The sequence below is a fragment of the Calonectris borealis genome, chromosome 1 (genome assembly GCF_964195595.1).
Source record: "Calonectris borealis chromosome 1, bCalBor7.hap1.2, whole genome shotgun sequence".
Taxonomy (NCBI): Eukaryota; Metazoa; Chordata; class Aves; order Procellariiformes; family Procellariidae; genus Calonectris; species Calonectris borealis.
The window spans coordinates 1,060,053-1,085,235 of record NC_134312.1 but is presented as its reverse complement, the minus strand read 5'-3'; the positions used below and the strand labels follow the sequence as shown (position 1 = coordinate 1,085,235).

Genomic DNA, 25,183 nt, shown 5'->3' with positions numbered 1-25,183 from the left:
CGAGAACCCCAAGTATGGGTGACAACCTGGGGACCCTCCCTGGTCCCTGAGACCCCCACATACGGGTGACAACCTGGAGACCCCCCAGGTCCCTGAGCCCCCCAGGTCCTTCAGAACCCCAAGTGCTGCTGACAACCTGGGGACCCCCCCCAGCCACCCCCAGATCCCTGAGACCCCCAAATACGGGTGACAATCTGTGCCCCCCCAGGTCCCTGAGACCCCCAAATACTGGTGACAACTTGGGGACCCCCCCTGAGCTGACCCCAGGTCCCTGAGACCCCCAAGTACGGACAACAACGTGGGGACCCCCCCAGCTACCCCCAGGTCCTTGAGCTCCCCCGGTCTCCCCCTGCCCTGAAGCCCCCCAGCCCCATACCAGACCCCAGAAGTGCCCCCCAGCCCCTACCATGCCCCCCAGATCCCCCAGCCCCCCCTCGGCCCCACACCACATCACTGACCCCCCCCCCCACATGCCACGTGCCAGAGACCCCCAAGCCCCCCCCATCATGCCCCAGGGACCCCCCACTGCCAAGGCCCCTGCATCCCCAGCGCTGAGGGGCATTAGGGGCTGGCCCCCCCCGGACCCCCGTGTACCCAATAAAGTGCCACTTGCGAAAGATGTGAGTGTGACCCTGCGGGACCCCCGCGACCCCCCCCCACCCCGCCCCGGCCCCACTGTGCCCCACACCTGGGGCACCCCATAGCGAGGAGACCCCCCTGCCCCACAGCCACCAGGATGTACCCCTGTACCCCACTGCTGCCCTATAGCCCCTGGGATGGGACCCCCAAACCCCCCAACCCCACAGCTGGGATTGACCCCCAAGCTCCCCCTGTCCCCACATCCCATGGGATGGGACCTCCGAGCCCCCCTGACCTCACATGGCCCCTTTGCCGTGGGACCCCTGAGCCCCCCCAACCCCACAGCCCCTGGGACAGGACCCCTGAGCCCCCCTGACCCCCCACAGCCCCTGGCATGGGACCCCCAAGCCCCTCTGTCCCCCACAGCCCTGTGATGGGACCCCCCAACCCCATGGTCCCTGAGCTGGGACCCCCAGCCCCCTGACCCCCCCACAGCCCATAGGACAGGACCCCCAAGGCCTCCTGTCCCCACGGCCCCTTTGCTGGGACCCCTGGGCCCCCCCAACCCCACAGTCCCCGGGATGGGACCCTGAGCCCCCCTGACCCCCCATGGCCCCTGAACTGGGACCCCCGGACCCCCCCAACCCCACAGCCCCTGGGACGGGACCCCCAAACCCCTCTGTCCCCCACAGCCTTGTGGTGGGACCTCCCAACCCCACGGTCCCTGAGCTGGGACCCCCAGACCCCCCCAACCCCTCCCGCCCCTCCCGACCCCGCAGTTCCCCGCCGCGCCGCCAGGGGGCGCGCTCCCCCACCAGGGCCCCGCCCCTCCGCCGCGCTTCCCGGCAGCCCCCGCGCGGCGCGTGCCCCAAGATGGCGGCGGCCGGCGGCGGCTCCGGTCCCTCCTCGGGCCGCACCGTGCTGGTGCGGGGCCTGCCCGCCGCCGCCACCGCCGCCGACCTCGAGAGCCTCTTCGGCCGCCTCGGGCCCCTCCGCCGCTGCTTCGTTGTCACCGAGAAGGGTCGGGGGGGGGCCGGGGGGGGTAAGGGGGGGAGGGGCTGGGACCGGCGTCTGGCGGGGGCTGGAGCCGGGGTCTGGGGGTGTCTGGGAGGGGGCTGAGGGGGCCTGGGAGCGGGGTCTGGGAGCGGGGTCTGGGGGGGGCTGAGGTGTGGGGGTGCCTGGGACTGGGGTCTGGGGGGGCCTGAGTGGGCCTGGGACCGGGGTCTGGGGGGGCCTGAGGGGGCCTGGGACCAGGGTTTGGGGGGGGCGAGGCCTGGGGGGCGTGGGACTGGGGACTGGGGGGGGGCTGTGGGGGCCTGAGAGGGCCTGGGGGGGGGTGAGTGGGCCTAGGACTGGGGGCTGGGGGGGGCTGAAGGGATGTGGGACCAGGGTCTGTGGGGGCCCTGAGGGGGTCTGGAGGGTCCTGAGTGGGCCCGGGACCGGGGCTTGGAGGAGAGGCTTGAGGGGGGGCCTGGGGCTGGGGTCTGGTGGGGGGGGGGAGCATCTGGGGGTCACGGGGGCACCTAGGGTCATGGGCTGGGAGGATTTGGGGGGGCATGGGAGGGTGGGAATTGGGGGAGGTGGGCAGGGATGTGTGTGCTGGGAGCAGACCTGTTTGGGAGCAGGAATTTGGGGGTGGGTCAGGACCGAGCAGGGGGCTGGGCTGGGGGGGGGTCAGGAGCGGGGCATTGGGGTGCAGGATGCGGGGGGGGTGTCAGTTATTTGGATGTTGGGGATGGTGAGGGGAGACTGGGAGGGAGTAGAGGTGGGTTTGGGGGGGTCGGGCTGTGCCAGGTGGGAGGGCTGCGGTGGGGGTTGTGAGGGCTGGGGAAGGTGCAGGGGCTCGGGTGGGACTGGTGGGTGCTGGCGGGGGGCACAGCCAGATTGGGGGGGTCAGGAGGAGCCCTAGGAGCAGTTGGGGAGTGAGCGTGGTCCCAGGGATGGGGTTGGTCTGACCGTCGCAGCTGGGGAGGGGGTGCAGGGGGGCGTGTGAGGCCTCACTGTCCCCCTCCCCACCACCCCCAGGCACCAAGACCTGTCGCGGCTTCGGCTACGTTACCTTCTCCCTGGCCGAGGATGCCCAGCGAGCTCTGCAGGAGGCCACCACCCTCGCTGGCCACCGCCTCGGCGTGACGCTGGCCCGGCAGAGAGCCAGGGAGGGGAGGAAGAAGCTGCAGCGGGAGGAGGAAGAGGAGGCAGCGGCGGCAAGTGAGTTGGGGGTCTTGTCCCTTGCCTGCGCTCTCGGGGACCGGCAGCTGCCCTGGGTCTGTCCCCGGGCTGTGCTGTCCCCAAATCCCCCCTGGTTCCGCCTCAGGTGCCCCCGTGGCCGCCGGCGCGGCCCCCCCGAGACCGAAGAAGCCCAGAGCCGCCTCCAGGAAGGCCCGGCTGATCGTCCGCAACCTCAGCTTCAAGGTACGGGGGTCTGGCCCCAGACCCCTGCCCCCCGGCCAGAGCTGGCGTGACCCCGGGGGCGCAGGCAGGGACCCCCACGTCCCTGCCTGCCCCGGGGCCCCCCCCGGCCCCTTCCCTCACCCGGCCGGTCCCTCCCCAGTGCTCCGAGGACGACCTGAGGTCTCTTTTCTCGCCCTTCGGCACCGTGCTGGAGGTGAACGTTCCCAGGAAGGCGGGTGAGCCCCCCACGGGGACTGTTTTTGGGGTGGTGGCACCCCGGTGCCGGTGACCTGGCCCTGCCGGGGGCGGGGGGGCGGGGGGCGGGCGCGGAGCAGCTCTCCCGGCTCTTGCAGACGGGAAGATGCGGGGATTCGCCTTCGTGCAGTTGAGGAACGTGCCAGAAGCGGCCAAGGCGCTCCGGGGGATGAACATGAAGGAGATCAAAGGTCCGGCCGTGCCTCTCCCTGCCCCCGCCACCCTTCCCCTGCCCCAGGGGGGCTCTGCAGAGCGGCCCCCCACCCCATTCCCTGCCTCGGGGAAGGGGGGGACACTGACAGCGTCCCCCCATGTCCCTTTGCCTCCCCAGGGCGGCCGGTGGCGGTGGACTGGGCCGTGGCCAAGGACAAGTACCGGGCGACGCAGGGCGGCCAGCCCGACGGTGAGGGTCCCGGCCCCCCCACCCAGCGCGGCTCTGGGCCTGGCTGCGTGCCCCCCGCTGCGGTGGGGGGGGGCAGGCGCCCCCACTGCTGGCCTCGCAGGGGGGACGGGGTCACCAGGAGCGAATGTCCCCTCTTGTCCCTGTTTGTCATCGCGCCACCCTGCAGAGAGCAAGGAGGAACCTGGGGAGGCCCGAGAGCGGAGACGGGGTGATGGTGGAGAGAAGGAGGAGGAGGAGGAAGCAGAGGAAGAAGAGGAGGAGGAAGAAGAGGAGGAGGAAGGAGAGGAAGAGGAGGAAGAAGAGGAAGAGGAGGAAGAGGAGGAAGAGGAAGATAAAAAAGCAGCTGGAAAGATGAAGAAAATCAAGCTCTCCTCGTCCCAGGCGCGAGGCCGGTGAGCGAGGGAAGGGGTTGTGCCGGCCGGGGAGGGATGGGGCTGATCCTGAGGGGCCTTGGCCTTGCTGCGGGGTGCGGACCCCCCCCCCGCGGGGCTCTGGGACGGAGCCCTGGCCTTGTCCCCCTGTGGGACCCCAGGATGGAGCCCTGTCCCCCACCTCCCCGGATTGGGGCTGCTGCGGGGCCGGGCCAGCTCTGCCCTGGGTGCTGCAGGCTTGGGAAGGGGACGGCAGCCGCGGACAGCAGCGAGGAGGAGGAGGAGGAAGATGAAGAGGAAGCAGCCAGCGAAGATGATAGCGAGCAAGAAGAGGACTCGGATGAGGAAGAGGAGGAGGAAGGTTGGTTCTGCCCTGGGTGGAGGAGGCTGGCAGGGTGGGCTGCGGCAGGCAGGATGGGTGGGGGGCCTTCCCTGGGGTCGGGGGGGCCTTCCCTGGGGTCAGGGGGCCGCTGCCAGGCACCAATTGCGGGATCCTCTGCTGTTTCAGGGGGGGTCGCGCCCAAGAAGCAGCCGAGGAGGGGGCGGCAGCCCCCCTCGGACGTGGGCGAGGGCAGGACCGTCTTCATCCGGTGAGTGCCGGGATGGGGGCTGGTCTCTTGGGGGGCAGAGTGGGGGCCCCCCCTCTGCTGCGCTGGTGGATCCGGGCCCGGGAGGACGCCGGGGCGGGGGGGCTGTTTGCTGCAGCCACCCCCAACGCTGTGACCCCCACCAAATCGCAGGAATCTCTCCTTCGATACGGAGGAGGAGGCGCTGGGGGAGCTGCTGCAGCAATTCGGGGACCTCAAGTACGTCCGTGTCGTCCTGCACCCCGACACGGAGCACTCTAAAGGTAACCGCCCGCGGTGGGGGCACATCCTGGGTGGGGGGGACACCCCCTCCTCTCCCTGTCCCCTCGCCGAGCCCCTCTCCGTCCCCAGGCTGTGCCTTTGCCCAGTTCCTGACCCAAGAAGCCGCCCAAAAATGCCTTCAGGCTGCCCAGGAGGAGAACGAGGTGAGTGGGGCGACGAGGGACCCCCCCCAGGGGAGACGAGGGGCCCCCCTGAGGGCAACAAGGGACCCCCGGGGGCTTGGGGACAGCGCCAGCCCTCCCGCCTCGGGTTTGGGGGATCCCGTTGGGGTCATCCCCCTCTCTCGGGTTGTCCCAGCCCCTGGGGACCCCCTGCCCGGGCCTGTGCGGGGTCCCAGCAGCCCCCCACCCCTAGCTCTGCCGCCCATGTCCCCGCCTGTGCCCCCTCGCAGGGTGGGGGGCTGCGGCTGGACGGGCGGCTGCTGCGCATCGACCTGGCCGTGAGCCGAGAGGAGGCTCGGAAACTCCGCGGGCAGAAGGCGAAAAAGCCGACGGGCACCCGAAATCTCTACCTGGCCCGTGAAGGCTGTGAGTACCGGCCCCGGGGGGGTCCCAGGCACCCCCCACACCCCCTTCTTGCCCCCCCAAAACCCCCCATCTCGCCCCCCCGCAGTGATCCGGGCCGGGACGAAGGCTGCAGAGGGCGTCAGCGATGCCGACATGGCCAAGCGAGCGCGGGTGAGTGTGCGCGGAACTCCAGGGGCTGTGACAGCTTGGGGACAGCGCCTGTCCCCCCCCACCCCGGGGAAGCCCCCCCTCCATGGCCCCATTTCTCCCAGTTTGAGGAGCTGAAGTACCAGAAGCTGCGGGACCAGAACATCTTCGTGTCCCGCACCCGGCTTTGCGTCCACAACCTGCCCAAGGCCGTGGACAGCGCCCGGCTCCGGCGCCTGCTGCTGCAGGTGGCTGGCAGGGGCAAGGCCCTGCGCATCAAGGAGGTGGGTGTCCCCCTTTGTGTCCCCCTGTGTCCCCTCTGGGGAGGGTCGTGGGGGTGACTAGGGGTGCAGAGAAGGTGGGTGTCCCCCTCTGTGTTCTCCAGTGCTCTGTGTCCTCTTTGGGGTGGGTTTTGGGGTGGCTGGGGGTGCAGAGGAGATGGGTGTCCCTGTCTGCGTCCCCCTAGAGTCCCCCTGTGCCTCCTCTGGGGAGGGTTTAGGGGTGACTAGGGGTGTAGAGGAGGTGGGTGTCCCCCCCGCTGTCCCCCTCTGCTCTGTGTCGCCTCTGGGGTGGGTTTGGGGGTGACTGAGGGGTGCAGAGGAGGTTGGTGTCCTGCTCTGTGTACCTCTCATGTCCCCCCATGTCCCCCTGTGCCCCCTCTGCGGTGGGTTTTGAGGTAGCTGGGGGTGCAGAGGAGGTGAGTGTCCCCCTTTGTGTCCCCCTTTGTGTCCCCCTTTGTGTCCCCCTTTGTGTCCCCCTTTGTGTCCCCCTTTGTGTCCCCCTTTGTGTCCCCCTGGTGACACTCCCAGTGTCCCCCGCGGTGTCCCCTGTGCTCTGTGCCCCCTTTGGGGAGGGTTTGGGGGTGACCAGGGGTGTAGAGGAGGTGGGTGTCCCCCCCTGTGTCCCCTCTGGGGTGGGTTTGGGGGTGCAGAGGAGGTGGGATTCCCCCCCCGTGTCCCCCCATGTGACCTCTGGGGCAGGTTTGGGGGTGCAGAGGTGGGTGTCCTCCTCTGTGTCCCCCTGTGTCCCCTCTGGGGGTGCAGAGGAGGTGGGTGTCCCGCTGTGAGGTGGGTCCCGGGCCCGTTTTGGGGGGGGTGGGTGTCCCGGCGCAGGCGGGTGAGCCGGTGCCCCCCCAGTGCCGGGTGATGCGGGAGCTGCGGGGGAAGGGGCAGTCCCTGGGCTACGCCTTCGTGGAGTTCGGGGAGCACGAGCAGGCGCTGGCCGCCCTGCGCAGCGTCAACAACAACCCCCACCTCTTCGGGGCCCAGAAGGTGGGTGCATCCCGCGGCACGGGGGCGTCTCTGGGGGCTGGACCCCCCCAAGGTGGTGCAGGGGAGCTACCGTGTCCCCCTCGTTCCTTGTCTTCCCTGTCACCCCACGACCCTGGTGTGTGGAATCCTGTGGGGTCTCCCCCGCCCCCCCAAAACCCTACTGGCCCTCACAGGGTCTTCCCTGTCACCCCACCCAACACCCTTGGCCCCCCCCGATGCGCCCCCAGCACCAGGGTCTCCCCGTCCCCTCCCTCTCTGCCCCCCAGGGCCCCATGGGGTGCCCCCCGTCCCATCCAGCACCCTATAGCCCTGTGGGGTCTCCCCCGTCACCCCACTTGCCCCCTGGGGGCCACCAGCAGGGAGATTCCGGGGACCTGCGGTGCTCTTGGTGTTATTGGGGGGCTCTCCCCCCCAGGGCTGCTCCTGGTGTTATTGGGGAGCTGCCCCCTCCCAGGGCTGCTGCTGGTGTTATTGGGGGGCTGTCGTCCCCCCCAGGGCTGCTGCTGGTGTTATTGGGGGGCTGCCTTCCCCCCAGGGCTGCTGCTGGTGTTATTGGGGGGCAGCCTCCCCCCCAGGGCTGCTGCTGGTGTTATTGGGGGGCTGCCTCCCCCCCAGGGCTGCTGCTGGTGTTATTGGGGAGCTGCCTACCCCCCAGGGTTGCTCCCAGTGTTACTGGGGGGCTGCCCCCCTAGCCAGGGCTGCTCCCCCTCCTCCCCAGGCTGCTCCCAGTGTTATTGGGGGCTGCCCCCCCCCAGGGCTGCCCCCCACCCCCTGCTCTGCCCGCAGCGGCCCATCGTGGAGTTCTCGCTGGAGGATCGGCGGAAGCTGAAGCTGAAGGAGCAGCGCGCCCAGCGCAGCCTGGTAGGAGGCGGCCTGCCCCCCCAGATTGCCCCCCGCCCCCCGAGGGTCCCCGGCGCTGACCCCGGTGTCGCCCGCGGTGTTGGCACAGCTCAAGCTGAAACCGAAGCCGGCGGCGAAGGAGCCGGTTACTGCCGGGGCAGCCGAGCCAGCGGGACCCCCGAAGAGACGTCAGGGAAGGAAGAAACCTCCCTCCAAGGGGTCCGAGGGCTCCCGCCGCCCCAGGGGAGCACCGGGGGGGGGGCAGGAGGCCCCCCCGGGACCCCCGGTCCCCACCCTGTCCTGGTCCGGCTTCCGCACGGAAGCGCAGGTGGAGCGGGTGGAACTGCCGGACGGCACCACCAGGAAGAAGGTGCTGGCGCTGCCCTCGCACCGCGGGCCCAAGATCAGGTATGGGGTGCGGGGGGGGCAACCCCTTCCCCCCCCGCCCCCCCAGCGTCCCCCCGGGGCCTCTCCCCCTTGGCGTGGGCGTCTCTGGCTTCTCCCCTCCCTCCCCAGGGGCCCCCGTCCCCTCTGGGTGCTGTGCGGCACCCGTGGGTGCATCGGGCACCTGTGGGCATACCTGGCACCCATGGGTGCTCCTCTGCTCTCCCCCACCCAGGAAGCGCGACAAGGGGAAGGCGAAGCCCCTCCCCACCAAGCAGCCCAAGGCCAAAGCCCAGCGGCGGAAGGAGAAGCGCAAGGTGCCCCCCACCCAGGTAGGGGCAGATCCCCCTAATTAGGGGGTGCTGGGGGGTGCTGTGGGGTCCCTGGGTTCCCCTGTTCCTCTCGCAGCCCCCCCACGGTGCCCCTGGGCTCTGGCTCTGCCCGGCTTGGGGGTGTGGGGGGGTCTGGGGACCCCCGTCCTCCCTCCTGGGCTCTGGCTCTGCCCGGCTCGGGGGTGTGAGGGGTCTGGGGACCCCCGTCCTCCCCCCTGGGCTCTGCCCGCAGGCGCGGCGGCGGGAGGGCGGGGGGGCCGAGGCCCGGTTCAGCGAGCTGGTGGAGCGGTACAAGAGGAAGATCCTGGGCAGCGACTGCCCCGCGCCCAAGAGGAGCAAGTGGTTCGAGAGCTGAGACCCGCCCCCCAGCACCCTGACCCCCACCCATGGGTGCTGGTCTGTGGGGGGCAGGAATTGGCCTCAAATCCTATCGGGGGGTTGGGGTGCTGCCCCACGGGGAGACCCCAGAGTCTCTGCTGGGTGGGGGGGGAAGAACCCAGTCCTGCATCTCCCCTTGTTCCCCCCCCGAGCTTTGGGGGTGCCCCCATCCCTCCTCCTCCTCCGGGGGTCTTCCCTGGTTTGGGACCCTCTGGGGCAGGGCTGGAGGGGGGGGGGCAGGTACCCCCCCTACCCGCAGCAGCACCCCTCCGCCTTGTCAGCGACAGGGTGTTGTAAAAACATAGGAATATATTTTAATAAAAAGGTTTTTGGAGGAAGAATCCTCTGGGCATCACCCCCAGCCCCCCTGAACCCCCACCCGAGCCCCCCCCACCCTGGGCCAGGCTGGGCGGCTCAGGGCGCTGTGGGGCGGGATGGGGTTGGGGGGGGCACAAGGGAGGGTGGAGGGTGGGGGCACAAGGGAGGGGGTGCCCCCGGGGCAGGGGGGGGTCGGAGCCGTGTTTGGGGTGCCTCATTGCTTAAGACTGGGGGGGACACGGAAAGTGAAGGGAGTGGAGGGGAGTGAGAAGGTCCCTGTAGCCTTGGGGGGGTCCCACCGGGGGGGGGGGGGGATCAGTGCCCCAGTTGCCTGTGGGAGGATGGGGGGGCAGGAGTTGGGGACCTGTGGGTCGGCCCCACGCCTGGTGCCCGCGGGCTCGGGGTCCCGTGGGTCAGCCCCACGCCGGGTGCCCGCGGGGTCGGGGTCCCGTGGGTCAGCCCCATGCCATGGGGTCGGGGTCCCGTGGGTCAGCGCCAGGGCGGGTGCCCGTGCCGCTCAGCACACGGTTTGGCGGGGGGCCAGCGGGGTCCCGGCTGAGTCAGCGGCCGCCGCGGCCGTGCCGGGGCTCGGGGCCAGGCCGGCCTCACCTGGCCGGCAGCACCGCGGCGTGAGCGACGTGCGCCCGGGCCACGGGGACCCAGCGCTGCCCCAGCCCCGGGACCCCTGACCCCGGGTCCGGCAGGGTGGGTGCCCCCCACCCCATGGGACTGGGGGACTCCGAGCCCACCTCCCCGGCACGTGTGTCCCCACGTCTCCCCGGCAGCCGGAGGGTGCTGGGGTCACACCGGGCCGGGGGGGCCGAGCCGCGAAGCCGCCATCCGGCTCGTAAACCATGGCGGAGCCGCCGGGGCCTGAGTCAGCCGGTGCCACGTCCTCGCGCGCTCCCGTGTCCCCAAGGTCCCTTGTCCCCAGCCGCTGGGCTCATAGCGGGGGGACACCCTCCTCCTTTGGGGGTCCCTGCTCCAGCCTGGGGCATCGCTGTGGTTTGCAGGGGGGTCCCCCCATCCCCTGGGCCCCGCGGCTGCGCTGTGGCTGGAGCTGAGCCACCCACCGGTGAAGCCACAGGGTCCTGGGGGGGTTGGGGCAGCTCAGCTCACCCCACGGGTGATATTTGGGGTTTGATTTGTCCCTCCCTGCCCCGCACGTCCCTGGGGACACCCTTTGCCTCCCCCCCCGAGCCCCGGCTCCTTGGGGAGCCTGGCCATGGTGACACCGGCACCCAGCCTGCCCGCGGGGGCTGGCGGCTCGCACCCACCCCAGAGCCGAGCGGGGTCGTTGGAGACGTGACAGAGGGCTGCTGCAAAACTGGCTTTATTTTAAATTAACGTGGGAGAAATAAATACAAATACTAAATAATAATAATAATAATAATAATAATAATAGTAGTAGTAGTAATAATAGCAGTAGTAGAAAAAGAGGAAATCGCGAGCCTGGAGTTCTCTGGTGCCGGTTGTGCCGGGCTGGCCGTGCTGGTGCGCGGGGACAGGGCGGCCCTGGGATGGGGGCTCAGCCCAGTGTCCCCCCCCCGGGGCCAGGGTCCCCAGGGTGTCCCTAGCAGGCGGGGAGGCCGTCGAGGCGGGCGGCGATGCCATCCAGGCAGACGCGGAGCTGCGCCAGGGCCAGCCCGGCCGCGGTGTGGGGGGCCTCGGCCAGCAGGTCGGGCAGGCCGGGGGGTGCCGGGGGTCCTGGGGGGTGGCGGGGCGGGGGGCAGCCCAGGTGGGCGGCCAGGGCGGCCAGGAGGCTGCGGAGGTTCTCCATGTCGTTGGCGATCTGGGCCAGCGGCAGGCTGCCCGTGGCCAGGCCGCCCAGCAGGCGCTGGAAGAGCTGGAGGCGGTGGGCCATGGCCCCCAGCCCCTCCGGAGCCCCCTCCCCCGGGATCGCCTCCAGCCCGCTGATCTTCAGGGTCAGGGGGAAGAGCTGGGGGGGGAAGGGGGGAGGTCAGGGCACGGCGCCCGCTGCCCGCTCGGGCAGGGGTCCTGCCCCGCCTGCTGTGGGTGACCCTCCCTGGGGACCCCCCATCCCTTGGGGCACGGAGCCCCCCACCCAGCATCCCTCCCTGGGGACCCCCCATCCCTTGGGGCACGGAGCCCCCCACCCAGCATCCCTCCCTGGGGACCCCCCATCTGGGGCACAGAGCCCCCCAACCTCACCCAGCCATGGGCGACCCTCCCTGGGGACGCCTCCCTCCATCTGGGGCACAGGGTCCCCACCCAGCCCTGGGCAACTCTCCCTGAGGACCCCCAATCTGGGGCACAGAGCCCCCCCATCCCACCCAGCCGTGGGTGTCCCTCCTTTGGGGACCCCCAATCTGGGGCACAGAGCCCCCCCCACCCAGCCATGGGGACCCCCCATGTGGGTCCCAACCTGTGCTGGGTGTCCCTCCCCAGGGACCACCCCGGGGCGCAGGGTCCCCCCACCTCACACCCCAGCCCCCCTCCCTCGGGTGACACAGGACATGGCTGCAGTGCCCTGCCAGGTGTGGGGTGTCCCTGGGGGGGACCCCCCTGAGCCCCCCCGGGTTGGGCCTGACCTGCAGCTGCTGGATGCGGGTGCTGAGGGTGCGGGTGAGGTTCCTGGTGTCCGCCTGGACCTTCTCCAGCCGGACGGGGCGGCCACCGGCCAGCGGGAGCCACAGCCAGAGGAGACCCCAGAGGGACACGCCGGGCCACCGCATCCTGCCGGGCTCTGCACAGGGAGGGGGGGTCAGGTGCCACGGGCACCCCAAAACTACCCCCCTGAGAGGGGACGTGCAGGATGCTCTTGACCCCTCTCTGGGGACACGTGCCATCCCCATCCCTCATCCCAGGGGACATGGGGAGCGTCCTCCCTCGGTGGGGTGTCACAGGGAGGGGACACCCTGCTAAGGTGGGGGTCCCCAAGCCTTGTGTCCCCCCCCCAAGAGATGGGAGCAGGCAGAGGGGTGCAGTGACATGCCCAGGGACACGGGGGAAGCGGTGTCAGTGGCATGTGGATGACCATGTCCCCGCTGTCAGCCAGCCCTGGGACGGGTCCTCGTCACCGTGCCACCGTGCCCCTGCCGGCGTGCCGGCACGTGCCAGCGCGGCCGTGCCCCGTCGCCTTCCCGGAGCTGCCCTTTCGCAAGCGCCGCCCCGGCCACCCACGGCCCAAGGTCCCCGGCTGTGCCCAGCCGTGACCGTGACCGTGCAGGGCTGCCACCGGAGCCTTGGTGACAATGTGGCCGGGGGACACTGCTCTGAGGGGGGGTCTGGGAGGGCCAGGGGTGGGTGCTGGCTCCCCAGGGCTGTGTCTGCTCCCCGGAGACCCCCGTCCTCTGAGGGCAGGATGAGGCCGAGGGAGGAGCGTGGGCAGTGGAGGGACCCCGGAGTGTCCCTGTCACCCACTGCCTGGGGATGGGGACAGGGGGGACATGGGGACAGGGGGGAGTGGAGCAGCTCCCACCCCGGTACTCACCGGAGAGTCGCACCCGCTCGCTGAGCCTGGAACGAGAGAGCCAGTGATGGGGGGACACGGGGACCTCTGCCAGGACCCCCCGGTGTCACCACTCCGCCGGCCTGGGCAGGGGGGGCCGGCGAGGCTGGGGGGGCATGCGGCCCCTTGGGGAGCACGGGATGCTCGGGCATCCCCCTGGCATCCCCCCGGTGCTGGGGGCACTAACGGTGGCTGGTGGCACTAACGGTGGCCCGGCCGCCGCCGGCTACCCAGAGCGCGGGGCTGGCGCGTGTCCCGGGGGACAGGGTGCAGAGCGGGGGGGGACAGGGACGTCCCGTCCCCGAGGTGCTGAGCCGAGCGGAGGCGGCTGGTGCTGGGCCAGGCCGGGACTGTGCCAGGGCTGTGCCTGGGCATCGGGCCGGTGAGGCCGGTTCAACCCGCTGCCCACCTGCCCCGGGGTAACGGGGGCCCAGACCCCTCTGGGGGGCTGTGGTCCCCGGCCAGGCCCGGGACAGTGTCCCTGCACGGGGGGGACTGGGGTCCCCTGGCTCTGCACCCCACGGGGCTTGGGGGGTCCCTTGGGACGGTGCAGCCCTGGCCCCCCTGGGCAGCAGCCTGGGGTGGGGATGTCCCACCAGGGGGGTGTCCCAGGAGAAGGGGTGTCCCTGGGGTGGGGGTGTCCCTGCGGTGGGGGTGTCCCTGCGGAAGCTGGGTCCTGGGCAAGGGGTCTCCCGTGGCAGGGGGGTCTCGGGGCAGGGGTGTCCTGGGAGAATGGGGGTTCCTGGTACAGGGTGTTCCTGGGGAATGGGGGTTCCCATGGTGTGGGGGTTCCTGGTACAGGGTGTTCCTGGGGAATGGGGGTTCCCATGGTGTGGGTGTTCCTGGGGAAGGAGTTCCCCAGGAGAAGGGGGGTCCTGGGCAAGGGGTGTCCCAGGAGAAGGAGTGTCCTGGGGGAATGGCTGTCCCAGGAGAATGGGGGTCCCTGGGGCAGGGTGTCCCAGTGCATGAGTGTCCCAGGAGAATGGGTGTCTCAGGACAGGGGTGTCCCATGGTGGGGGTGTCCCTGGGGAAGGGGTGTCCCGGGAGAATGGGAGTTCCCCAGGAGAAGGGGTGTCCCTGGGGAAGGGGGATCCTTGGTGAGGGGTTTCCCAGGAGAAGCAGTGTCCTGGGGATGGGGGGTCCTGGGAAATGGGGGTCCCATGGTGGGGGTGTCCCAGGAGAATGGGGGTCCCTGGGGAAGGGGGTCCCATGGTGGGGGTGTCCCGGTGCGGGGGGGGTGTCCTGCTTACCTGGGCCGCCCCGTGGGTCCCGTCGCGGCGGTGGCTCCATGCCCCGCGGCCCCCCCCTATATAGCGGAGCGGGGCCGTTGCACAACGGCGCTCCCCGCCCCCGCCCGCCGCTCCCCGCCCGCCCCCGGCCCGACGGCGGTCCGGCGGTCCGGCTGTCTGCCCGGCCGGCCTGGCTCCCGCCCGGCTGCAGCCCCCGCCGCCGCACCGGGGCTGCACCGAGCACGGGGGGGCCGGGGATGCGCCGTGCGGGGGAGGGGGGGGGGTCCCAGGGCACAGCGGGCGCGGGAGGAGCACGGGGCACACTGAGCACGGGTGGGGGGCCCGGGGACACACGAAGCGCGGGAGTGGTCCGGGGGATGCACCCTGCAGGGGGGGTCCCGGGGCAGAAGAAGCACGGGGGGGGGGTCGGGGATGCACCGAGCACGGGCGGGGGGCACGGGGCACAACGAGCACGGGGAGGGCCAGGAGGTGCACCGAGCATGGGGGTCCCGGGGCACGGGGAGCACGGGGGGTCCCGGGGATGCACCGAGCGGGGGGGGAATCCCGGGGCACAGGGGCCGGGGGGGTTGCGGGACACGCGGGGCACAGCGAGGGGGTCCCGGAGCGCACAGAGCAGGGGGGGTCGGGGATGCACCGAGCACGGGGGGGTCCCGGGATGCGGGGGGTGCCCCGAGGGGACGAGCTGCATCGGGAGGGGGGAGCACAGCCGGGGCCGGGACCGGAGAGTCTGGGGCACCCACACACCAACACGTCCGTGCAGAGGTACCCTGCCCCACGGCCTGCCCCGCGGCCTGCCCCACAGCCCACCCCACAGCCTGCCCCACAGCGTGACCCTCAGCCCACCCCAGAGCCCATCCCACAGCCTGCCCCACGGCCTGCCCCTCAGCCCACCCCACAGCGTGACCCACGGCCAGCCCCACGGCCAGCCCCACAGCCGAGCAGAGGTCCCCTGCGTGCATACGTGCCCAGGTGGAGCAGCAGCCCCCGCCCGTGTGCGGGGTGACACATCCACACGCACCAGCGCCGTGCACACCCGCACATGCACCCGCCGGGCCGGGTGCTCCCCAGGGAGAGGGCGGGTGCCCCCCCCATCCCTCCTGAACTGCCCCTTTTTCAACCTAATCTGCCCGAGATTGCCCAAACTGGGGCGGGAGGGGGCACACGATGGGGAGGGGGAGGCGGGGGACCCCCCACACCAGGCTGGGGACAGCCGCCAGCCTCAGCACCGGGGGAGGGGGATAGGACCCCTGCAAGCCCCCCCCCCCCTGCGCTGGCACCCTGCAGGCTGGGCTGGCAGGCCCACGCAGGGCTCGGCGGGTTGCACCCCCCCACTGCGGGGGTGCCCGGGCCCAGGCTGCAGGTACAGGCAGGCGCACCCGCGTGCACACGCAGGCAGGGCGTCGGGCAGGCGTGCGTGCGGCCGGGCACACACACACCCCCACCCCCCCCAGGGCTGCACGCGTGGCCCTGGTGCTGCACGGGGGGGGGCGTGGGTAAGGGCTGGGTGCTGCGCCCACAGCAGGCACACGCACCCCGGGAGTGGTCACGGGGGTCCCACTGAGGAGGTGGCACCGTCGGAGCGGGTGGGGGGCGCACACCCGGGGCGGCACACGCACACCCTGAGTGTGCGCACACACACCCCTGAGCACACGCATCTGGGTGCACACACATCTGGATGCCTGCACACATCTGGGCACCCACATGCACATCTGGGCACCCATGCGCACACCTGGGCACGTGCCCATCTGGCACCAACCAACACACCCAGACAGAGGCACATCTGGGCACACGCAGGTGTGTCCCTGTGCACATCTGGGCACACACGCACATCTGCACGCACACATACCCACGCACACCCCTGGGCACATATGCACATCTGGGCACAAATGCACATCTGGGTGCACATACAGACACCTGAGCACACACACACCTGGGTGTGCACACACATCTGGGTGCGCGTGCGCACACACACATCTGGGCATGGACACAGACACACGGGCACGTACGCACCCCTGGGCACATGCACATCTGGATACATGCACACCCGGGCAGGCACATCTGGGCACACACTCTTCTGTGCACGTGCGCACATCTGGGCGCACACGCACGCACACACGGAGCCACGGGCACTCGTGCGAGCAGCCCCTGGCACACGCACCCGGGGGTCTCGGTCCCCGGGGACCTGCTGCAGCTCGGGGGGGTGACAGGGCCACCAGGGCCGGGGCAGGCGGTCCCCTGCCCGCAGCGGGCACTGTGCCCCATGGCAGTGCTGCTGGCCCGGGGGCTGCTGGTGGGTCACCGAGTTCTGGCCGCGGCCACCACCTCCCTGAGCCTCAGTGGCCACACCAGGGGATGGAGATGGTGACAAAGTGCCCAGGGCCAGGGTTGTCACCCCCGAGCCTGGCTGCCACCATGATGTGGGGTCGGGCACCCCCCAGAGCTGCGGCTCCCGCTGCCAGGGGGTCCCATGGTGCCAGGACCGTCCCCCCTCCCCGTGCCAGCCACCCCCCCAGCATGGGACACCCCATGTACCCAAAGGCTTGGGGACCCCAGCAAGCTGCTGGGCACCCCAGGGCAGGGTGCTCAGCACCCCCCCACTGCCATCCTGCCCCCCAGCTGGGTACCACTGGCCCCGGGCTGGGGGGTCCCCCTCGCCATCGCTCCACACTGTGGGACATCGTGTGTCCCGTGACGGTGGGGACGCTAACGGGACCCCGTGGGCGTGCGAGGGCAGGGGGTCCCCCTCCAGCGCCGAGGCCTTGCCAGGGCCATGCCAGCTCACGGCGGCTGCAGCGGGTCTGATCCTGCTCCGCAGCCGGCCCAGCCTCGGAAAATGCCCGCGGGGCCGCGGTGGTTGGAGTCATCGGCACCGGGAGGGGACAGTCCTCTGGGTGTGCCCCCCATGTGCCCCAGCCCGGCACCCAGCCCGGCACCGAGCCCGCCGGCCGGGCTTGCCCGTGCCCTCGCCGGTGACTCACGGCCTGACGCAGGCGGTGCCGGCGCTGCCCGGGCAGGACGCGGCACGAGGAGCCCGGCGCTGCCAAGCCCTGGCCTTCGCCCCCTCCCCAGCCAAGGGGAAACTGAGGCACGGCGGAGGACGTGCCTGAGGCCACGCAGCCGCACCGCGGAGCGGCAGCCCCAGCTCTGCACCGAAATGGCAGCAAGCCCCGGCGCAGGGGTGGGGTCCGGGCACCCCAGCACAGCCCAGCCCTGTGGGGGGCTCCGGCCCCCCGGCAGCGCGGAGCAGGGGGTGCCCCAGGCTGGCCCCTGGCATGGGCACTGCGGGGGCCGGGGGGCACAGGGCCAGACCGCGGGCAGGACACCCCGAGGGACCCCCCGAGTGCAGGGCCGACCCGGGGTGGGGAGGGGAATGGGGACGGGGACGGGGACGGGGACGGGGATGGGGATGGGATGGGAATGGGATGGGATGGGGATGGGATGGGATGGGATGAGATGGGCATGGAATGGGATGGGATGGGATGGCAATGGGATGGGATGGGGATGAGATGGGCATGGGATGGGATGGGATGGGATGGGATAGCGATGGGATGCGATGGGATGGGATGGGATGGGATGGGATGGGATGGGATGGGATGGGGATGGGGATGGGGATGGAACGGGATGGGATGGGGATGGGATGGGATGGGATGGGATGAGGATGGGATGGGGATGGGATGGGGATGGGGATGGGACAGGATGGGATGAGGATGGGGATGGGATGGGATGGGATGGGATGGGGATGGGATGGGATGGGATGGGATGGGATGGGGATGGGGATGGGGATGGGACGGGATGGGATGGGATGGGGATGGGATGGGATGGGATGGGGATGGGGATGGGGATGGAACGGGATGGGATGGGGATGGGATGGGATGGGATGGGATGGGATGGGATGGGGATGGGATGGGGATGGGATGGGGATGGGACAGGATGGGATGAGGATGGGGATGGGACGGGATGGGATGGGGATGGGGATGGAATGGGATGGGATGGGATGGGATGGGATGGGATGAGATGGGATGAGGATGGGGATGGGGATGGGACGGGATGGGATGGGATGGGGATGGGGAGGGGATGGGGCAGGGCTGGGGATGGGGCTGGGATGGGGACTAGGAGGGGACAGGGCTGGGGATGAGGAGGGGTTTGGGGATGGGATAGGATGGGATGGGATGGGGATGGGACAGGGCTGGGGCTGGGGCTGGGATGGGGACTAGGAGGGGACAGGGCTGGGGATGAGGAGGGGTTTGGGGATGGGATAGGATGGGATGGGATGGGATGGGGCTGGGGCGGGGCTGGGGCTGGGACTGGGATGGGGACTAGGAGGGGACAGGCTGGGGATGAGGAGGGGTTTGGGGAGGGGATAGAGATAGGATGGGGATGGGAGAGGGACGGGGATGGGGACGGGCCCCCACAGCCCTGAGCCCCCCATGTCCCCGTCCCCTGGGGCTGCTGTGGCCACGCACCCCAGGACCTGCAGCAAGGGGGGGTCCCCCAGAGCCTGGTCCCCTCCAGGGCCAGGACCAGGGCCCGATTCATCCCCAGGCAGGGGCTCTTGGGGCCCGGGGCAGCGTGCCGGGAGCCGGCAAGCCCCATCCCTGGGGATGCTCCCGGGTGCTCCCGCTGTGTCCCCCCCCCGGTTATTTCTGGTGCAGAGAAGCCCCGGCTGATTCATGGCTTTTACGGGACGGCCGGAGCCGGCGGCAGCGCCGGCAGCCTGCGGAGCCTGGCGGTCCTCGGGGAGCCTGCGGCTGGCCCGGATTAGCGCCCGCATTCCTGCGGTCGGGGCTGCCGGGCTCACCCCGCCTGACACCGGCCCCGTTGCGGGGTCCCCAATGGGCAGGGGGACACGGGGACACAGGGACAAGGGGGTTCCCTATTGCAAAGCCAGGAATGGTGACAAGGGACAGAGCCCACCCGGGGGACTTCAAACCCTGGCCAAGGGGGTCACGGGGGGGTCCCCTAAGGGTGTCTCTGCACCCTGGGTGGGTGCTGGGTGCAGCCGGCTGGAGGCTGGCCGGTGTTCCCAGGTGTCCCTGGTGTCCCCAGGGATGCTGGAGTCCCCAGACCCACAGGGTCCCGTCCCTGGGTCCACACATGGGGTCAGGCCGGGACACAGCCGGGGTGGCACGGGGGGAGCGGGGCTTTGCGGGGGGGCGGGGAGCATCCCCACGGCATCGGCTGCGTGGGAAGGATCCGGCTTGGGGACACGAGCAGAGGACGGCCAATGTCCCCATCGCGTGTCCCTGTCACCCTTCCTGGCTGAGCTGCATGGGCGCGGGTGTCCGAGGAGTGCGGTATGCACCGCAGCACCCCGATGCACCGCAGCACCCCGATGCGCCACAGCACCCCGATGCACCGCAGCACCCCAATGCGCCGTAGCACCCCAAAACTGAGGGTGTGGCCCCGTGGGTGTCCTCAGCCCCCCAGGGTGCCCAGGAAGGGGGCAGGCTGCCCAGCAGGGTGCCACAGGCTCCGGTCCCTGCGGTGGGGCCGTCACTGTGCCAGCCAGGAAGGTGCCGGTGGCCGCAGCGCGAGTTGCCCAAGCCGGCCGGACTCCGCAAACATTGACACAGCCCTGCCAGGAAAGGGCGGCGGCGTCACCGGCTGCCGGGCAGCTGCTGGCAGGGCCCCGAGCGGCCGCCCCGGGGACACCGATGCCAAACGGGGTCCCCCGCAGCGAGCACGGCTGCCTGGTCGCTGTCACCATGCCCCGTCCCTCCCTGCAGCCAGCATCTCTCCTGCTCATGTCCCCATCCCTGTCCCCAAGCCCTGTCCCCTCGCAGCCAGCACCACTCGTGTCCCCAGGCCCTGTCCCTGCCAGCCAGCATCACTCATGTCCCCAGTCCTTGTCCCCCTGCAGCCAGCATCCCTCATGTCCTCAGTCCCTGTCCCCTCCCCAGCCAGCATCACTCGTGTCCCCAAGCCCTGTCCCCTTGCAGCCAGCACCACTCGTGTCCTCAAGCCCTGTCCCCTCACAGCCAGTGTCCCCAAGCCCTGTCCCCTCACAGCCAGCACCACTCGTGTCCTCAAGCCCTGTCCCCTCACAGCCAGTGTCCCCAAGCCCTGTCCCCTCACAGCCAGCACCACTCGTGTCCCCAAGCCCTGTCCCTCTGCAGCAGCATCACTCACATCCTCAGTCTCTGTCCCCCTGCAGCCAGCATTGCTCCCACTCGTGTCCCCAAGCCCTGTCCCCCTGCAGCCAGCATCACTCATGTCCCCAGTCCTTGTCCCCTCGCAGCCAGCATCCCTCATGTCCTTAGTATCTGTCCCCTCCCCAGTCAGCATCACTCCCACTCATGTCCCCAAGCCCTGTCCCCTCACAGCCAGCATCATTCACGTCCCCAAGCCCTGTCCCCTTACAGCCAGTGTCCCCAAGCCCTGTCCTCCCCCAACCAGCATCACTCATGTCCCCAGTCTCTGTCCCCCCGCAACCAGCATCGCTCCCGCTTTTGTCCCCATCCCTGTCCCCAAGTCCTGTCCCCCTGCAGCCACCATCGCTCACGTCCCCGATCCCTGTCCCTGTGCCCCCACAGCCAGCATTGACCCCGCTCACGTCCCCAGTCCCCATCAGGTCCCCAGCCAGGCCACCCATCCCGGCCCTTGGGTGCCACAGGGGGGGACGGGGCCGCAGGGAGGGGGTGCAATGCTCTCGGCCCCCCACCCAGCACCCGGTTGCACCCAGAGCTGGGCGCCTTTGCTCTGCTCGGGGAGGTCCCACCCCAGAGCTGGGCTTTGCGGGGGGGGACGTGTCCCCTGTGCCACCCTCTGCCACCAGCCCGGCTCAGCATTGCGTGTACATGTGCGTGTGTGTATGCGTATGTATGTGTGCATGCGTGTGTGTGTGCATGCGTGTGTGCATGCGTGTATGTGTGTGTGTGCGTGTGTGTGCATGCGTGTGTGTGCGTGTGCGCGCGTGCGTGTGTGCGCGTGCGTGTGTGTGCATGCGTGTGTGTGTGCGTGTGCATGCGTGTGCGTGTGCATGCGTGTGTGCATGCATGTGTGTGTGCGTGTGCATGCGTGCGTGTGCGTGCGTGTGTGCATGCGTGTGTGTGTGTGCATGCGTGTGTGCAAGCGCCACATGAAACCCTAACGAGCAGGTTACAGACGGGCCTGTGCTGGTAACCGGGGATGTGATGGGCACCCAAACTGGGAGCACTGGGAACTTGCTGTGCCCCCCTGGGTGCTGGGCACCCTCCCCTGCTCTCTGCCCGCTGCTGGGGGCTCTGCCAGACCCCGGGCCAGGGCCGGACAATGCATATTGCAGTTAGTGGGTGTCACTGGGGCGAGTCCCACCCCCGGGCAGGGGACAGGGCGATCGGTGCCGGTGACATCTCCGCCTTAACCGCGAAGCAGCGATCTCTGTGCAGCACCTCCATCCCGTAATTTGGTAATTAAGCTGTCATTAGCCCTGCAGCGGGGCCTGAAGGTCACGGCCGATGCTGCTGTGGGGTGGGGAGAGTCCGGCTCTGCCTGGGGACGTGGATGTGAATGGCAGGAGGTGCCCCAGGGCCACGCGCTGGCTGGGGACGGGGGGACAAGGGACTTGGTGGCACTGCGGGTCTGCTCCCAGCACGGCCCCTGGGGATGTGCTGCAGCGGGCTGTGCACCCCACGTGCACCCAGCGGGGTTGTGCACCCCTGGGTACGGGCAGGGCGTCGTGGACCTCCCTGTGCACCCAGTGGGGCTGTGCACTGTGTGCACACCCTGGGGTTGTGCATCCCCGCGCACCCCTGGGGTTGTGCATCCCCGTGCACGCCTGGGGTTGTGCATCCCCGTGCACGCCTGGGGTTGTGCATCCCTGTGCACGCCTGGGGTTGTGCATCCCCGTGCACCCCTGGGGTTGTGCATCCCCGTGCACCCCTGGGGTTGTGCATCCCTGCGTACCCCTGGCGTTGTGCATCCCCTTGCACGCCCTGGGGTTGTGCATCCCCGCGCTCGCCTGGGGTTGTGCATCCCTGTGCACCCCTGGGGTTGTGCATCCCCTTGCACGCCCTGGGGTTATGCATCCCCGCGCACACCTGGGGTTGTGCATCCCCGTGCACCCCTGGCGTTGTGCATCCCCGCGCACAACTGGGGTTGTGCATCCCCGCGCACACCTGGGGTTGTGCATCCCCGTGCACGCCCTGGGGTTGCACACCCCCGCGCATGCTCGCTGTGCTGGTTATGGCTGGGATAGAGTTAATTTTCTCCATAGTAGCTGGTATGGGGCTGGTTTGGATTTGTGCTGGAATCAGTGTTGATAACCCAGGGATGTTTTCGCTGTTGCTGAGCAGTGCTTACACACAGTCAAGGCCTTTTCTGCTCCTCACCCCACCCCACCCCACCAGCGAGCAGGCTGGGGGGGCACAAGGAGTTGGGAGGGGACACAGCCGGGACAGCTGACCCCAACGGACCAAAGGGATATTCCATACCATATGACGTCATGCTCAGCGTATAGGGCTGGGGGGAGAAGAAGGAAGGGGGGACATTCGGAGCGATGGCTTTTGTCTTCCCAAGTCACCGTTACACGTGATGGAGCCCTGCTGTCCTGGAGATGGCTGAACACCTGCCTGCCGGTGGGAAGTGGTGAACGAATTCCTCGTTTTGCTTTGTTTGTGTGCGCGGCTTTTGCTTTGCCTGTTAAACTGTCTTTATCTCAGCCCAAGATTTTCCTCACTTTTACCCCTCCGATTCCCCCATCCCACCGGGGGGGAGTGAGCGAGCAGCTGGGTGGGGCTCAGTTGCCCTCTGGGGTTAAACCATGACAGTGCTCTTTGGTGCCCAACGTGGGGCTCAAAGGGTTCGAGATAACAACAGGTTTGATTGGGATGTGCCAGATCAAATTTATAGCCATTATTGCTGTTTAGCTATTAATCGGCAGGCTCCTGTGCTTGCCATGGGGCTTGCTTGCCTCGCTGGACATCGGAGCCTGGTGCTCGTTAGTGGCTGCTTTTTGCTTTCGCTGCTCGCTGCTCGCTGCGCTGCTGCACTGCTGATCGTCTTACTGTGCCGTGCCTGGGAACGTTCTGATAGCAGCGGTGGGGATGCGCCTGGGCTGGAGATGGCCAGGGCATCGCTGCTGGTTCTGTGCTGCTGTACTGGACAGGCTGGAACTCCAGTGGGAACTTGAGTCGAAGGGATTGTGACCTGTGGATGAGTCCACGGGGGAGCAGGACACCCCGAAGCGTCTGTGGCCGTGGATAAGTCCACGCCAGAGCAGGTACATCTCGAAGGGTCTGTGGCCGTGGTTATGTCTGTGCTGCAGCAGCTGTACCTCTGAAGGAATTGTGGCCCAAGGACAAGTCCATGCTGGAGAACGTACACCTCGAAGCATCTGTGGCTGTGGATAAGTCCTTGCTGCAGCAGGTACATCTTGACGCATCAGTGGCTGTGCATGAGGCCATGCTGGAGCACCTCAAAGCGCGTGGCCGTGGATAAGCCCACGACAGAGCAGGTACACCCCTGGAGGGACTGCAGCCATGGGCAAGGCCATGCTGGAGCAGGTTTACTTCTGAAGAGACCAGGCTCATAGATAAGGCTCCACTTGGGGCAGGTACACCCCGAAGGGACTGCAGTCTGTGGGTAAGTCCCAGCCGGAGCAGGGGCAGGGGGAGGAGTTCATTGCAATGTTAAACCCAAGGGTCTGGTCCAAAGGGACCAGGGGTGGAGATTGTAACGGAAATACCTTTAAATTGTTGTTGCATGTTACGGGAATTACTAGAGCAGGAACCCCTTTGTTGCTAGCCAGGCTGGGAGCAAGGGGAGGAGTTCATTGCAATGTTCAACCCTAGAACCTGGCCCCAAGGGACCAGGGGTGGAGGCTAATGGAAACACCTTTAAATGGTTGTAACCCACGACCTGAGTTGCATGTTATAGGAATTCCTAGAGCAGGAACCACCCGACCCAGTAAAGGGCAAGTCTTACAAGAAGCAGTGCAAGTGATCCGACCTGAGCTGGCTTTGGTGCCCAGCAACTCCACGCAAGACTCCACCTCTCCTGTCCTGAGTGACCACCATAACAGATGGAGCCCAAAGTCATGGACTAAATGAACGCAGTGGACATTTGTGGGCAATTGTGGCCATTTACGGACATTTCACAGGGGTGGTCCACAGACTGAGGGAACGAGATCTGTATTGTATCAAAGGATGGGAAAGGGGAGTGGTCAATGAGGATGTTAATGAGGGACCTGCGCCTGCCGGGAATGCTATGGAGTAAGGGGTGAGAATGGACTGGTTTGGGCTGGGGTGGTGCTCAGCTGCCGGCCGGGATTAAACCCCGACGCTCACACGCGTGCACGGGAAGCCCCGGGAAGCAGAAGTGCCCCGGGAGGTGGCCATGCCCGTGAGCACACGGTGGCCGCAGTCCCTCCCGGTGGCAGTGAGTCCCGGAGGGTGCCAGGTCCTGCCCACGGGTCCGTGCCATGCAGTGCGGCCGGGGCACAGACCCCTCGGATGCCAGGGTCCCCGCACCCCCCAACCTGCCAGCATGACTGGGGCCTGGGGTCTCCTCTGGAAAGGGGGCAGGAGGAAGGGTCCCCCCACCATCGGTAGCTCCGAGCTGGTTGTCCCCATCCAGATGGGAGCTGTCACCCCACGGTGATGTGCAGCCACTGTGCCAGAGTGAGCGGGGTGCCCTAAGGGTGCTGTGACCCCCAAGTCTCCCCCACCCCCCCAGCTGCCCCGGGACCCCCTTCCCCAGCCAAGTCCCCTCCCTGGGAGGGAAATGGCTCCTCACCCACGTGGCACCAGCTCAGTGTCCCCTGCGCAGCCCCGGTGCCATCACCCCTCGCCCCAGCAATGACCGGGGGGCCCGGCCGTGCCGGGGAATGGGGTGGCTTTGTGCACCCCCCATTTTTGTGCCTGCCCCCTCTGTCCCCAGGCTGCCCCTGGGGACCCCAGGGCTAGGGGGGGGTTGTTGGGGTCCCCCCGGCCCCTCAGACCCCCCAACACCCCTCACACTTACCTGGGCTGCAGGTTCCCCCAGGCCTCCCCGCTGACTGGATCCCTCGCAGATACTTTTTGGGGTAAGGGCTTCCTGACTGCTGGCGGGAGGAACAGCAAGCCCAGACCGCAAAAAGATCCGAGAGAGACAGGGACGGCCGCGGTGGCACCCGCGACGGCGGGAGGTGACAAGAAGGGATGACGGGGACACGGGGTCCGGGATACCCGATGCTGCGCAGAGCCCCCAGGGATGGGTCCTGCAGTGGAACACGGCCCCCGCACCTCAAGGTCCCCACCAGCCCCAGGCGGGGTGCACGGGGGGTGACAGTAGCCGGTGTCACCCATGTGCCCAGTGCAGGGCACGCTGCCACCCCCCGTGGGCACGGGGACGTGTGTGCCCGCACACGCGTGAACCTCATGTGTGCACCGCTGCGGCGCAGGCACCCGTGGGAGATGGGGGGGGCCCTCACTGCGGGTCCCTGGAGCACCCTGGCCCCC

At 69.2% G+C, this 25,183-nt stretch overlaps 2 protein-coding genes across 6 annotated transcripts; one reads left to right on the top strand and one right to left on the bottom strand.

The window, feature by feature from the left end:
- Window positions 1–1,417: 1,417 nt before the first annotated feature.
- Window positions 1,418–9,089, top strand: RBM28 (RNA binding motif protein 28). 5 transcript variants are annotated; one of them, XM_075141304.1, is made up of 19 exons: window positions 1,418–1,600; window positions 2,605–2,787; window positions 2,894–2,991; window positions 3,131–3,206; window positions 3,324–3,416; window positions 3,557–3,628; window positions 3,795–4,020; window positions 4,236–4,360; window positions 4,508–4,589; window positions 4,740–4,849; window positions 4,938–5,011; window positions 5,260–5,395; window positions 5,481–5,545; window positions 5,647–5,805; window positions 6,658–6,792; window positions 7,548–7,653; window positions 7,742–8,040; window positions 8,252–8,348; window positions 8,581–9,089. In XM_075141304.1, exons 1-19 carry the CDS (start codon window positions 1,453–1,455, stop codon window positions 9,021–9,023), a joined length of 2,727 nt encoding a protein of 908 aa, XP_074997405.1. In that variant the 5' UTR covers window positions 1,418–1,452; the 3' UTR covers window positions 9,024–9,089. The 5 variants fall into 5 exon arrangements, with proteins under 5 accessions (XP_074997405.1, XP_074997396.1, XP_074997422.1 ...); XM_075141295.1 differs by having other exon boundaries at window positions 4,502–4,589; XM_075141321.1 differs by having other exon boundaries at window positions 7,579–7,653; window positions 8,581–9,062.
- Window positions 9,090–10,617: 1,528 nt separating this feature from the next.
- Window positions 10,618–13,835, bottom strand: LEP (leptin). Its single transcript, XM_075147077.1, has 4 exons — window positions 13,767–13,835; window positions 12,499–12,524; window positions 11,597–11,751; window positions 10,618–10,983 (listed from the first exon to the last, which is right to left on the bottom strand). Exons 3-4 carry the CDS (start codon window positions 11,738–11,740, stop codon window positions 10,618–10,620), a joined length of 510 nt encoding a protein of 169 aa, XP_075003178.1. The 5' UTR covers window positions 11,741–11,751; window positions 12,499–12,524; window positions 13,767–13,835.
- Window positions 13,836–25,183: the final 11,348 nt, after the last annotated feature.

Coding starts and splice junctions, on each gene's coding strand:
- RBM28 (XM_075141295.1), top strand. CDS start 1,453: ATGGCGGCGGCCGGCGGCGGCTCCGGTCCCTCCTCGGGCCGCACCGTG. Junction 2,788..2,893: donor AGAGGAGGCAGCGGCGGCAA/GTGAGTTGGGGG, acceptor GTTCCGCCTCAG/GTGCCCCCGTGGCCGCCGGC. Junction 5,012..5,259: donor CTGCCCAGGAGGAGAACGAG/GTGAGTGGGGCG, acceptor GCCCCCTCGCAG/GGTGGGGGGCTGCGGCTGGA.
- LEP (XM_075147077.1), bottom strand. CDS start 11,740: ATGCGGTGGCCCGGCGTGTCCCTCTGGGGTCTCCTCTGGCTGTGGCTC. Junction 10,984..11,596: donor CCCGCATCCAGCAGCTGCAG/GTCAGGCCCAAC, acceptor TTCCCCCCCCAG/CTCTTCCCCCTGACCCTGAA.